Raw genomic sequence first — 14,904 nt, forward strand, 5'->3', positions numbered from 1 at the left:
AAAGGGAAGTAGTACAATTCAGAAGGGTAATAGGCTCATTTGAATTTTAAAGTGAGTGTTGTATTTTTGATATTTTGATTTAGAACTTCACTGTGATTTTAGTGACAGTTTGACTACAATTTGAGGTTTCATTTTGTCTGACAATGACTATTTGGAAAGCACCTACTCTCATTTTCAGAGTAATGAAAATGAGTAACTCAAAACTAGTTAAGAAGCTAGTTTTGAGAAGGGATTCTGGGAGGAGGAAGGTTTGAATGCTTTCTGCCTTCTCTCCCCTTCTGATTCCAATTTATCTACCTTTCTAGAGCCACGCAGCTTCTGGGGTCAGAAGGCATATGGGGTTGTGGGATAATTTATGCTCTGTTGGAGTCCTAGTATAGAGTTGGTGCAAGATTTTATCCTTTCTGCACCAGTTGAGAGCCTGGATAAAGAGCAATGAAGGAAAAGCTCAGTCTGCAAAAATCTGCCTTCCTCATAGGTTTATGTCATAAAATGTAATTCTCAGACAATAATGCAGTATTAATTAGAATTCCAAAAGGATTTTAAGGATAATTATTTGAAAGTAGTTTAAAGTTTACTAAATTTTTTGATAAATTTATTGGATAATCAAGAACAATAGATGCCTGAGAATAGCTAGGACAAGTATGAAAACGCAGACTAGAGTAACGATGGTAAGGAGAGGGGAACTTACCTTACACAACTTCAAAATATGCTCTAAAACCACTATAATATGATTAATGTTATGTACTAACTTAATAGATACTAACTTAATAGAAACTAACTTAATAGATAAATAGATTAGTGGAACAAAATAGAGCCTTTCTCAACTAAAGCTCTTCAGCTGAATCACAAGACATAGAAAATTATTTGAGTGACTGTTCCCCTGCCCACTGCATGTACGATATAGAACTAGCACCATTCTAGATTATTAGAGGGAAGTCAGTTCATTGTATATAGCATATGTCTTAGGGCTTACTTCTCTCACAGAAATCAGGGTTAGAGAGACCAGATAATGCAGAACTATAAAATGTATGGCAAAGATAAAATTTCACTGTTTGCTGAGAAGGGTGTCTTCCTCCTTCCCTCCCTTTCTCTCTCCTTCTTTTAATAGCACAAGCACAATCGACTATTCTATGGGATAAAATGAATTTGAATCCTTAGGTTACTCCATATATGAAATTCCCCCAAAATTCAAGGCTTAGGTGTAAAAATGAAAACAAATCTTAAAAGCAAATCTGGGCTTCTGTATATAAAAAAATATATGGATTGGCAGGAGCTTCTTAAGCAAATCTGGAGACCCAGAAATTTAATTTTTTTTGAAAAAGACCTTACATCAAATGTAGAGTCTTTTATCCAGTAAAACAAAAAAACAAAAAACAAAAAACTTTAAGTACATAATAATGTAATATCAATATTCAAAATAGACTTGGAAGAAAATACCTGAAATAAATGTAACAAATATTTGTCAATAATAGACAAAGTACTCTTTTAAACAAGAAAACAAATTGAAATGACAATAGGAAAAAATAATAGCAAATGACATCAGTCAGCAATTCCACTTATGTGGAGTTTTAGAACAGGCAAAAGAAATCAATATTTTTTTTTTTATTATACTTTAGGTTTTAGGGTACATGTGCACAATGTGCAGGTTTGTTACATATGTATCCATGTGCCACGTTGGTGTGCTGCACCCATTAACTCGTCATTTAGCATTAGGTGTATCTCCTAATGCTGTCCCTTCCCCCTCCCCCCACCCCACAACAGTCCCCAGAGTGTGATGTTCCCCTTCCTGTGTCCATGAGTTCTCATTGTTCAATTCCCACCTATGAGTGAGAACATGCGGTGTTTGGTTTTTTGTCTTTGCGATAGTTTACTGAGAATGATGTTTTCCAGTTTTCATCCATGTCCCTACAAAGGACATGAACTCATCATTTTTTATGGCTGCATAGTATTCCATGGTGTATATGTGCCACATTTTCTTAATCCAGTCTATCGTTGTTGGACATTTGAGTTGGTTCCAAGTCTTTGCTATTGTGAATAGTGCCGCAATAAAAACAAGAAATGGGGAAAGGATTCCCTATTTAATAAATGGTGCTGGGAAAACTGGCTAGCCATATGTAGAAAGCTGAAACTGGATCCCTTCCTTACACCTTATACAAAAATTAATTCAAGATGGATTAAAGACTTAAATGTTAGACCTAAAACCATTAAAATCCTACAAGAAAACCTAGGCAATACCATTCAGGACATAGGCATGGGCAAGGACTTCATGTCTAAAACACCAAAAGCAATGGCAACAAAAGCCAAAATTGACAAATGGGATCTAATTAAACTAAAGAGCTTCTGCACAGCAAAAGAAACTACCATCAGAGTGAACAGGCAACCTACAGAATGGGAGAAAATTTTTGCAACCTACTCATCTGACAAAGGGCTAATATCCAGAATCTACAATGAACTCAAACAAATTTGCAAGAAAAAAACAAACAACCCCATCAAAAAGTGGGCAAAGGATATGAACAGACACTTCTCAAAAGAAGACATCTATGTAGCCAAAAAACACATGAAAAAATGCTCATCATCACTGGCCATCAGAGAAATGCAAATCAAAACCACAGTGAGATACCATCTCACACCAGTTAGAATGGCCATCATTAAAGAGTCAGGAAACAACAGGTGCTGGAGAGGATGTGGAGAAATAGGAACACTTTTACACTGTTGGTGGGACTGTAAACTAGTTCAACCATTGTGGAAGTCAGTGTGGCGATTCCTCAGGGATCTAGAACTAGAAATACCATTTGACCCAGCCATCCCATTACTGGGTATATACCCAAAGGACTATAAATCATGCTGCTATAAAGAAATCAATATTGATAGACTCACTCAGTAGTTGCCTGGGAAGGTTACGGGAGTTGCTTGTGAAGGGGCATGTTGGAATTTTCCAAGGAAAAGGAATGTTTTGTATCATTGTGGAGATGGTGGTTGCATTGTAAAAAGTAATTGAACTATACACCTAAAATGTGTGTAGTTCAATATAGTTTATAATGTAAATTATACCTCAATAAAGTTGGTTTTAAAACTTCAATTGATACTTTTAAATGGTAACATTTTAATGTATGTCAGCACCTACTGCTCTTACTGCTGTGGGCAAAAGGATATTTTCCTACCTTTCCTGTAGAAAGGTAAATTTTTACAACTTTTATGGAAGCAACTTTGAGACATCTATTAAGACAAAAATTGTACCTTTTAATCCAACCTGTTTCTTGACTGTTTTCCATAGGAATAAAAGTTCCAGTAGATAAATACATGTATACATATGTTTAACGAAGCATTGTTCTTAGTGGCTAAAAGCTGGGTACCAAATTAATTCCCATTATTAGGGGAATGGCTGATTAAATTGCAGAATATCCTTATCATAGGATATAATATAGCCATTAAAAGGGTAAGTTAGAACTGTAACTGATTAAAGGATTTCCATGAGATATTGTTGAAGGAAAAAAGCATGATGCACATAATAGAATCAGATAGACTACTGTATTTTTGAAAAGAAATAGTACGCCAAGAAATAGCCTGTAAATATGCATATTTTAATGTGTAAGAATAACATTGAAGGATATATTTCAGATCATTTACACAGTTTACTAAATGTAAAGGACAAGATGTGTGAGGGAGTTGGAGAGAAGAGGAGGAATATAGAGATGGGTAAAAAATGAATAAGATTTACATGAAAAACATCTCAACAATGTATATATATATATAAAATCTCATATTTAAAAAATTTTATGTATCTGCATAAACTTAGGGAAAACATTTAAGTTTTTATGTACTGGCTTTCAGAGGTATTCGTCATATCCATTTAAATTTTAGAAAACGTGTTACAAAGTAATGTTTATACAATTCTATTTGAGTAAATAAAAGATCCCCTGTATATGAATTTTTGTTAAATTTTAGTCAGTCTAGCTTTCTTGTTTCCAGGTTTTTTTTTAGTTTCTCTGAGAAACTTTCCAAATATAACCTTGACATTCAAGCTCCTTAAGTGGATGTCCATTTATTTTGGGGTGGTATGATCAATATTGAAAAATGGTGTAATTCTGTTCCCTTCCAGCACCACCCACTGGTCCTAAAGATTGTATGCATCCCAAGGCCAATGACAATTGAATATTTCTAGCTCCTTGAATATGCTGAGGTTCTACTTGGGTTTTTCACTAGAGAAGAAGTACAAAAGCACGTTCAGGTCTCACCTGTTTTCTTTTAGCCCTCCATTTTTGTTTTTCAATTTAGCTGCACATTTCATGCTTTTACTTTACTGACTTTGGTGGGTGACAGTATACAGCTAAATTTGAGATGGCAAAGTAGAGGACGTATTGGTGTGGAAAGAATCCTGTGTCTGGGTTCATCAAAGGGAAATATTACTTGTCATTGGTTTAGAGTTCTTTCAAATTACTATAGGCACTTTTGTCACTGGCTATGTTTTCTTTGGCACTCTGTTTCTCATCATTACGTGAGGAGAAAGCAAGGCTTGCCAAGGAATAAGCATTATCTTCTGTGCAACTCTTCTGTTTTTCATATTTGGAAAACATTTGTTCTGTGTTTATCTAATTTATCCCCCATCCCTCTCTGTGTTTGCCCACAGAAATCTCTAAGGTTTTTTTTTGTTCCCCTTTCATTTACATCTACCAACATAATACTTGAATACAGGACACCCTTTACTCCATTACAGTTTGGAATATCTGGATGGTGTGTGTGCCTGTGCACGTGTGTGTGTGTGTGTATTTTTTTTTAACCAACATAGTATCCCAGAGCATGAATATACAATGAATGGATTAAGATTCACTGGTACTGTAACTATTCTACCTCTTAAAAGATGGAGGGAGTAGGTAAAGATATGAACTGGCATTAGTAAATTTTAATGGATTAAATATAAGTATAGGATAGTTAATACAGTATACATGAGAGTAGTTTTAATATGCATTTAACTTATAAAACAGAGGAAATTGAAATCATTTATTCAAAACACTAGTATTTTGGTAATTAAAGGATCCATTTTCATATTCCCTTTTCCTTTCTTTTTTTTTGGGGGGGCGGTTGTTAAACAGATCATATACTCCTATGAAAGGAGGAATCTCCAATGTATGGTTTGACAGATTTAAAATAACCAATGACTGCCCAGAACACCTTGAATCAATTGATGTCATGTGTCAAGCGCTTACTGATTTGATTGATGAAGAAGTAAAAAGTGGCATCAAGAAGAACAGGATATTAATAGGTAAGAACTTTAAATGTTGGTAATTTATAGCTGTTCACTTTTGTCTAATTCTATACATCAAATCTTGCTTGGAACATTATTTAGAAGCACTTGTATATCATTCAATGCATTCATAGTTTCAGATAAACTTTACATATTGAGGATTTCAAAGATATTAGAATTATAAACAGCAGCACATGAAACTTTAATTGATTTTCTTTTTGAATAATAATGGATTTTGAGAATCTTGTGGCAGTTAAAATTGTTCTTCTAGTTCAATTTTCAGTTAAGAGATTATTCATTTCAATTTTCAAAACATTTTACTTCAGTTACCTTAAGTCTTATGAATATAAGTTTAAACATCTATTGCCATTATTAAGATATGTAGTCAAAATATACCATTAAATTTATGAAAATTATAATCTTCAGAGTTAATCTCACAAGAATAAAGTATTTATAAATTTTCGTTAAACTGTCTTTAGCAAGCCCTGTTTCTAAGGGAATATAAGTAGCTTTATATAAGCTCTTTATTCTGCTTAATACCTTTTTCTGTTTCTGTACTTAGCATATATATAAATTATTAAAATCTCTGTTTCTAATACATACAAAAGTGAGATGGAGCATGTAGAATATGAATGGTACACGACATATTTTGGTGAAAGGGTTTTATTTCCAAATGTAACTATTTAACTTACAATGGGTTGTATTTAATGATGAAATTAAAAAGCAAATTAAGTATCTCCTTTATGTTCTAAATAACATTAAAATGCACATTGAAATTCTTTATAGATGGGATTTGGGTAAACTAATAAACTTTCTTTGTGTTTATTGAAGTACTGAACTATCTGTTGAGTCATGAGAGACAACATGATATAATGGATAAAATCCAGTCTATTCTGTCTTGGCGTTAGTTTCCACTTTGTTGAAAGCAGCGTGGCCTCTAGCATAATAACATCACCTTTCTGGTCCTTAGTTTCCTCATTATGTTTAACTCTATATTTCTGTGTTTCTATGTTTAACGTTGATGTTTAACTCTAATAGAAATAAACATGGAGCATTATTGGAGGACTAGGAAGAGCATAGGGAAGGGATGCCCAACTTAGTCTAGGGGATTATGAAGTAGTTGGAAGATAGAATTCCAAACATGTGAATCATGTATCGTTCAGTCATCATTCAATCTTTAGCAAGTATTTTTTAAGTCCCCACTATGTGCCACACAGTATTATAGATGTTCACAGGGACATGCAGATAAATAAAACAAGATCTGTCTGCCTTACATATTTCTTACAACCTGAAAGGGCCAATGAGATTCTTAAAGTGGTAACTATAATGCCAGCCAGGCTGTGATGAGTGCTCTAATGTGGTATAACTAATAGCTTTTCAAAGCCAATGATAGTGTATATTTCTTTTTATTTCCCAGAACCTATCACAATGCCTGGCACAGAGCAAATACTCAGGAAATCTATAATGAATAACATTACCCAATCAGTAAATTGTCAGTTAGTACTATAGGAATCTAGAGGAAGAAGTAGTCATATGCATTTGGGGCTATAAGAGGAAGATTTAATAGAAAGATGGCAGTGGCATTTAAGATGCAGTGGCATTTGAGATGCACAAATTATTAAAATTTTAACTATTACAGTGTAGTAGGTATAGGGAATGATTTGTACAGTAAAATAGAAGTGGACAAAGTAATACTTTTTGTTTTTGTCTGTCTGGACAGTAGTTGGCTGTAACAAAGTTTGTGTCTAACTAGAAAGTACCTGTTGACTTAGATAGCCACAGTAAGAGACTAGAACATGATGGCATAATGGTGACAAAAATGAGTTCAAATCTACAGTCCACCACTTCCTAGTTGGCTCACCACTTATTACCTACACTTAATTTTTGCTACCTAATCTGTAAAGTGGAAATAATAATATAATATCTGTTTACTGAGAGATGAACAAAATATTTGGTTTATTCTAGACTCTCAGTAAATATTCTGTTCAGTTTTTAATCCTTTATTTTGTAGGTATAATAACATGTAATAATTGGTAAAGGATCATTAAATAATGTCTTCAAGTCATAAGAATTGTACTTTGAAAAACTAATTTGGCAGAAGGGGTAAGTAAAAGGATGAGAAGTCTGACATGGAGAAACCAGTATAATATAATGAAAGTCTGAAAGTGGTGTGGTGGCAATAGCAAAAGAAAAGATCAGGATGAGAAATTGCTTTAAAAAATAAAATTACAGTCTTCATAAGCAAAAAAATAGATAAAAGGAGAAAATACTCTGAGTAGTACTCTTAATGAGTGTGTATTGAAGAGTTTATCACACTGAATGGTAACTGCTGTCCATTTGTCTCTTGCCCCATCCTCTCTCTTCCTTTCCCAGATCCATTACTTCATCTAGTTCATCTTTGAGTACTAGAGATATTATGGATTTTCTGCAGTATATGACATTTTAAAAAATCCTAGTACAACAAAATCAAATCTTTAAAAATTTTTAATTTTATTTTAAGTTCCAGGATACATGTGCAGGACATGCAGGTTTGTTACATAGGTAAACATGTGTCATGGTGTTTTGCTATACCTATCAACCCGTCACCTAGGTATTAAGACCTGTATTCCTTAGCTGTTTATCCTGATGCTCTCCCTCTCACCGCCTCCCTGGCAGGCCCCAGTGTGTGTTGTTTGCCTCTCTGTGTCCATGTATTCTCATGGTTCAGCTTCCAACATGCAGTGTTTGGTTTTCTGTTCCTGTGTTAGTTTGCTGAGGATAATGGCTTCCAGCTCCATCCTTGTCCCTGCAAAAGACATGATCTTGTTCTTTTTTATGGCTGCATAGTATTCTATGGTGTACATGTACCACATTTTCTTTACCCAGTTTATCATTGATGAGCATTTGGATTGATTCCATGTCTGCTATTGTGAATAGTGCTGCAATGGACATATGTGTGCATGTATCTTTATAATAGAATGATTTATATTCATTTGGGTATATACCCAGTAATGAAATTGTTGGGTCAAATGGTATTTCCGGTTCTAGGTCTTTGAGGAATTGCCACACTATCTTCCACAATGATTGAACTAATTAACATTTTCACCAACAGTGTAAAAGTGTTCCTCTTTCTCCACAGCCTTGCCAGCATATTAAAAATTCAAAATTCAAAAATTCTTGAATTTTTAATAATTGCCACTCTGACTTGTATGAGATGGCATCTCATTGTGATTTTGATTTGCATCTCTAATGATAAGTGATGTTGAGCTTTTTTTATATGTTTTTTGGCTGCATAAGTGTATTCTTTTGGGAAATGTCTGAAGAGTCATTTATGACAAACCCACAGCCAATATCATACTGAATGGACAAAAGCTGGAAGCATTCCCCTTGAAATTCAGCTCAAGACAAGGATGCTCTCTCTCACCACTTCTATTCAACATAGTATTGGCAGTTCTGGCCGGGGCAATCAGGCAAGAAAAAGAAATAAAAAGTGTATTCAAATAGGAAGAGAAAAAGTCAAACTGTATCTACTTGCAAATGACATGATCCAATATCTAGAAAACTCCATCATTTCAGCCCCAAAGCTTCTTAAGTGGATAAGCAACTTAAGCAAAGTCTCAGGATACAAGATCAATATGCAGAAATCACAAGCATTCCTATACACCAACAACAGGCAAGCAGAGAGCTAAATCATGGATGAACTCCCATGCACAATTGCTACAAAGAGAATAAAATACTTAGGAATATAAAGGACCTCCTCAAGGAGAACTACAAACCACTGCTCAAGGAAATAAGAGAGGACATAAATGGAGAAACATTGTATGCTCATGGATAGGAAGAATCAATATCATGAAAATGGCCATACTGCCCAAAGTGGTTTATAGATTCAATGCTATGCCCATTAAACTACCATTGACATTCTTCACAGAATTAGAAAAAACTACTTTAAAATTGGAACCAAAAAAGAGCCCATATAGCCAAGATAGTCCTAAGCAAAAAGGACAAAGGTGGAGGCATCGTGCTACCCAACTTCAAACTATACTATAAGGCTACAGTAACCAAAACAGCATGGTACTGGTATAAAAACAGACACATAGGCCAATGGAACAGAATAGAGATCTCAGAAATAAGACCTCACATCTACAACCATCTGATCTTCAACAAATCTGACAAAAACAAGCAGTGGGGAAAGGATTCCCTATTTAATAAATGGTGCTGGGTATACTGGCTAGCCATATGCAGAAAATTGAAACTGGACCCCTTACTTACACCTTATGCAAAAACTAACTCAAGATGGATTACTAAAATGTAAAACCCAAAGTTATGAAAACCCTAGAAGTAAATCTAGGCAATACCATTCACAACATAGACACGGGCAAAGATTTTATGATGAAAATTTCAAAAGCAATCGCAACGAAAGCAGAAGTTGACAGATGGTATCTAATTAAACTAAAGCGCTTCTGCGCAGCAAAAGAAGCTATCATCAGAGTGAACAGACAACCTACAGAATGGGAGAAAATTTTTGCAATCTATCTATCTGATGAAGGTCTAATATCCAAAATCTACAAGGAACTTAAACAAATTTACAAGAAAAAAAACCCATTAAAAAGTGGGCAAAGTACATGAACAGACACTTCTCAAAGCAGAAACAAATCTTAAATGAAGTTACACACATACATAAAAACAGTAGCAGGAGAGGTTACCTGTTTGAGCACCTATATTTTCTTAGAGGGAATCGTGTCTTACCAGCCAGATTGCCCATAAACCTCAAAAAAAGTCACCTGGGAGAAAAATATAACACAAGACTTGATTTTGCAATGTCTGTAAGCCTCCAAACCCCAAACTTGGGGCTCACTGAATGAAGATAATTTGTTTTTCCATTTTCTTCTTGAGAAAAAGATGATTTTTAAAAATCAGTGCCTTTGATAGCTTTTCGAAGTCTGCCAGTGTGATTGATTAAATCAAGTCTCTTGCTGAATTTTTCTGATGCTCCAGGATAGTTTTCTGATTGACAGCACATACAGAAATATTTCAAAGTTCATTGTAGAAAAGCTAGCAGGAATGACCAATTATATGCACCAAAAATGAAAAAAAAAAGCTATTATTAAAAATTTTAAGTAGAATAGCTTATACTTATAATATATGCATATATGTACATATTGTATATGTTATATATAATCCAATTTTCATGGGTGATATAAACAATATCAGAAATAATTGTTTTTAAAGTATAGTTTAGAATTACAATTTTAACATAAAAAGTTTACAGTAATTAAGATTTTGTCATGATTATACATTTGATATATTTTTTCTCATAATGGAAATGAAATTACATTAAAGTTATTAAACATATAGGAAAATAAATTTAACATTCACTTAAATATCTATTGCTGTTTCTTTTGGGTTCTTCCAGAATGAATTTTTCTTATTCTTTACCTTAATTTTTAAGGGTATTCAAGAAGATATCCATGTTTATAAAATCTAAGTTGACCGTTTCTCCCCTTTTCATTCTAACGTATGAGTTTACAGCCCAGAAATAGGTTGCTAAAGCTATGTTTTAATATTACATGAATGCACAAAAGATGCTAAGTAAAATTAGAAGTGAACTAATTTCAGACATTTCCTATGATATAGTTGGTTAAGTTGAAAAAAGCTACATACATTTTTCCTGGTTCCCATACCTCACCAACACAAACTTGAGCTTTTCATCAAATACAGAGGTTGTTCTGTTTGTGTTTTTAAATGCATTTGTCTACTTACACATGACATATAACTATTCAAAGTATATATATCATAATATATGTGGCAACCAGAAGGTCTATACGTGAACATATGAATGATGATTTAATTAAGCAGTTCTCTTCCCCATTTATTTCTCGATACCAAGTAGTATGCGTACTCCAAAGTATGGTCATTCAGTGAAAAAAAGTATTTAGTATTTCTTTCTGTTAATGAGTTGTAGGTACTAATATATGTATGTGAGTCCCTCAGTTACCCTATGCAAGACAAATTCTTAGGTATGATTAGAATATCTGAAGATAAGTTAGAAACTCCTCTTTTGTATCTTTTTTATGAGGTGAAATGAGACACTGTACAGACAAGAAGTATTATTCTGTTCATGAATAATCAACATTTCACTCAATTTTAATATTATTTAAGTCTATGGGAAAAAAATTTATAACACTTCTTTTTAAAATGGGGAAAAATTGTACAAGTAAGCATGATCAAACCTTTCTTAAAGCTGGTTAATACTGATCTTTTTTTTTTTTTTTGGAGACAGAGTCTCGCTCTGTGGCCCTCTCAAGCTGGAGTGCAGTGGCAAGATCTCGGCTCACTGCAACCTCCACCTCCTGGGTTCAAGCAATTCTCCTGTCTCAGCCTCCCGAGTAGCTGAGACTACAGGTACACGCTACCATGCCCGGCTCATTTTTTTTTTTTTTTTTTTTTTTTTTTTGAGATGCAGTCTCACTTTGTCGCCCAGGCTACAGTGCAGTGGCATGATCTCGGCTCACTGCAAGCTCCGCCTCCTAGATTCATGCCATTCCCCTGCCTCAGCCTCCCGAGTAGCTGGGACTACAGGCACCCACCATCATGCCCGGCTAATTTTTTGTATTTTTGTGGAGACAGGCTTTCACCGTGTTGCCCAGGCTGGTCTCGAATATTATTGCCTTCAAGTGTCCAAGAAATTAAATTTAAGGTCCGTCTGAAGGAAAATAGCAAATTTCACTGGCCTCACAGACAGAGAAGGAGCCATCATCTTTCATCAAGAGATCAGTGCCACACACATCCATCCCCAGGATATTAGACACCTGGACAGCTAGCTGCTTCCTTTGTTCACTCAGTGAGCCCATTATCCCCACACCACCTAGTGAGCAGTTGCTTTGCATCCTTCCATCTATTGAACAACGTAACATGGTGCCAACCATACAACCTCCCATGACAATGGAACATATATCCTGTCCTTGAAACTCTTCTACATGCTTCTGGAATTGGTATAGAGCTTCATGATGAGTAAGATGGCTTAGATCAGCCAAATAAATGGTGCTTATCTCGAGCCAAGAAAACAGCTTTACCTCTATGACCCCATGTATTCTTCACTACCATTGGTAGCTCCAGTACTTCTGCTTCATCAATCATTTTAGCAAAATTTTTATAGCCATCATAAGAAAAAGTATCTGACAGAGGAACACCATGGCCAACCAACTCTTGAAATGCCCACCACTTAATAGCACATTTCAGGATGGTTTGAGGTCAGTTCATCAACTGGCATTCCATCTTCTCTAGATGGTGCAAAACATTGATATCGCCCAAGGGTTGGTACTGTCACTGCCACCACGTGGGATAAGCAGTTGATCCGTAGACCTGCTTTCCTTGTTGGATTGTTGATACCACCTCATCCGTCACCACAGCCCTTGGCCTTCACAGCATTTGGCCTTCAGCGCTCACAAGATCTCTTTTGGGGGTAGTGTTCCTGATGCCGTGATCTGTCAAAAACCACAACTCGGCAGCCAAAAGAGCTACACATCTTGATCTGCTTGCTCTTCCTTGCTTGGATTATTTCCTCTTGAGTATAAAGTTTATCACTTGATTATAGAAGATATTATAAAGAAGAGAGGAACAGCCAAGTGAAGAGATATATATGGCAAGGTCTGGAAGGGTCCTGAGGACAGGAGCTTCTGTCTCCCCAGAGTTGCCTCCTGGTACAAGGAAGCAGTCCACTAACCTGGAATCTCTGGATTTTTTTAAGGTCTGGGAGCCAATACGAATTTTGAATCTAACTTTATTTCATTTTAAAGCCAACGATTCTTAAATTTAGCTGAACTTTTTAAAGATTCTTAATACGTATTATCAAATTCCTTTCACAAAAAAAGTGTACCAGTTGATACTTCCAAGCATCTTTAGTAGAATTAGAACCTTATTACATTGTGATTTATATGGTCTTGAAAAAATTTTTCTCAAAATAAGTACACAGGAAGTGGTAACTAATTTTAATTTGTGCTTAATTTGTTATTTTCAATTCCATTATAGTTTGACATAAGAAACTTTAAAAATCTTTTATAATTTTTTTGAAATAATTTCTGAGTTTAAGTTTTCTCATTAGAACGTGGGTGAATATAAAATAAATATTCTACTGGTTTTTCTAGTGTTGCTTTTTTTTTTTTTTTTTACACTGAATTATTTGACTCCTCTGGAGTTTATTTTTGTTTCTTTCCACCATATAATGGAAGACTAATTATTTTCTGAAGTACCAAGAGAACCTTGTTAAAAGACAGTCTTATTTATAATTCTAAAGGAACAGTTATGTGTTCAGTATTTTGTTAAGCCTCTTTTGGGTTTATGAGAATAAAATTTCTTTTTGGAAGATATATTGACTATTATGAAATTATAAAATCTAAGATTTATTAATTTCATATTATAATATATAATATACCAAATTAAAGTGGGGGTAATAACATTTTTTGTGAGATGAGCTAATTAATGTCTATGAAGCCTCTTTTTTCTACATTGAGATACAGAAAGAGACCACAAAAGTGCAAATGCAGTCATGTTTGTTTTTGTTAACTGTATAGTTCTTTAGCCAGTGAAAATAAATCTTCACTAAGTTTTATGGAATTATACACATGGCACAAAACACACGTTTCTTGACCTCTTATACTGTGACAAAACATTAGTCCTATTACCCCACTTTTCATATGCTGGATTCTTCACATACATTAGTTATTGATTCATAGAGCAAATAGTATTCAAGTCTTTTGTTGCAGTTTTTTGTTGTGGTTGTTTTTTTATCTTAGTGATCTAGCTGAACCTCTCGTATATATTTGTTGTTTACCATAGTGATCTAGCTGAACTTCTCATGTATGTATTCCCTGAGTTAGAAACATCATAATTACAAATGCCCTTAAGCTGACATCATATAACATAGTTAAGAACTTGGGCTCTAGACTCAGAGTGCTGAGTTCTAATCCTATATTCCCCAGTTTGCAGGTGTCCAGTCTCCTTATTCTCTGTGTCTTGGATGATAGTAATAATACCTACCTTTTAGAGTTGTAATAGTTGAACTAGTCAGTTCGTGTGAAATACTTACAAATGTGTCTGACATGTAATGTTGAAAAAGTTTTCTTGCCATTGTTACATACTTCATACCACCCACCCTATGGTCACCTGGATAGCAAAAGGCCACACCGGAACAGTGGTACCACTTGGAGACTTACAGGTAGCTTAGTTGTTTCTTTCCTACCAGCTGCTTGCTTTTTCCTCAGTGGTATATGAGCTCTGCTTCCCTCTTTCTTTTTCATTGCTCCTAGATTATTTAAACAAGAGTTACTGTTTAGTATTTTTCTACTAGCTTTTATACTTTTGTACAGTGTCTGTTAGGGGTACATTTAAGTTGTTAGGTCAGATTTAAGTGTTATTCATAATATTTTAATGAAGGAGGGATTCAGTGGGAAATAAAAGAAAAATGCATTTGAGATTCCAAACAATTTTTATTAAGCACACACAACCCATAGTGAGGAATAAAGTTAGGTAATTTTTTTTGAAACAGGGTCTTGCTGTGTTGCCCAGGCTGAAGTGCAGTGGCGTGATCATAGTTCACTGCAACCTAAGCTCCTGGACTCAGTGATCCTCCTGCATCAGCCTCTTGAGTTGTTAGGATGATAGGCACTTGCCACCTTGCCTGG

General features: G+C 34.8%; 1 protein-coding gene and 1 pseudogene across 5 annotated transcripts in view; one reads left to right on the top strand and one right to left on the bottom strand.

Moving 5' to 3' along the window:
- The window catches only part of LYPLAL1 (lysophospholipase like 1), a 40,293-nt gene that overhangs the window by 16,415 nt on the left and 8,974 nt on the right, over positions 1-14,904 (top strand). For 2 of the 5 annotated variants that reach the window (XM_055233468.2, XM_055233467.2), the window contains one exon: positions 5,094-5,263. The exons of 1 other annotated variant lie outside the window; for it this stretch is intronic. In XM_055233468.2, coding sequence (XP_055089443.1) covers positions 5,094-5,263 — 170 coding nt within the window. The remainder of the gene's footprint in view (positions 1-5,093; positions 5,264-14,904) is intronic. 2 more of the 5 variants (XM_055233469.2, XM_055233470.2) reach the window with 1 other exon arrangement.
- On the bottom strand, positions 11,917-14,520 carry LOC129458795 (beta-citrylglutamate synthase B-like; annotated as a pseudogene).

This window comes from Symphalangus syndactylus, chromosome 19 (assembly GCF_028878055.3).
Source record: "Symphalangus syndactylus isolate Jambi chromosome 19, NHGRI_mSymSyn1-v2.1_pri, whole genome shotgun sequence".
In the NCBI taxonomy this organism is placed as follows: domain Eukaryota; kingdom Metazoa; phylum Chordata; class Mammalia; order Primates; family Hylobatidae; genus Symphalangus; species Symphalangus syndactylus.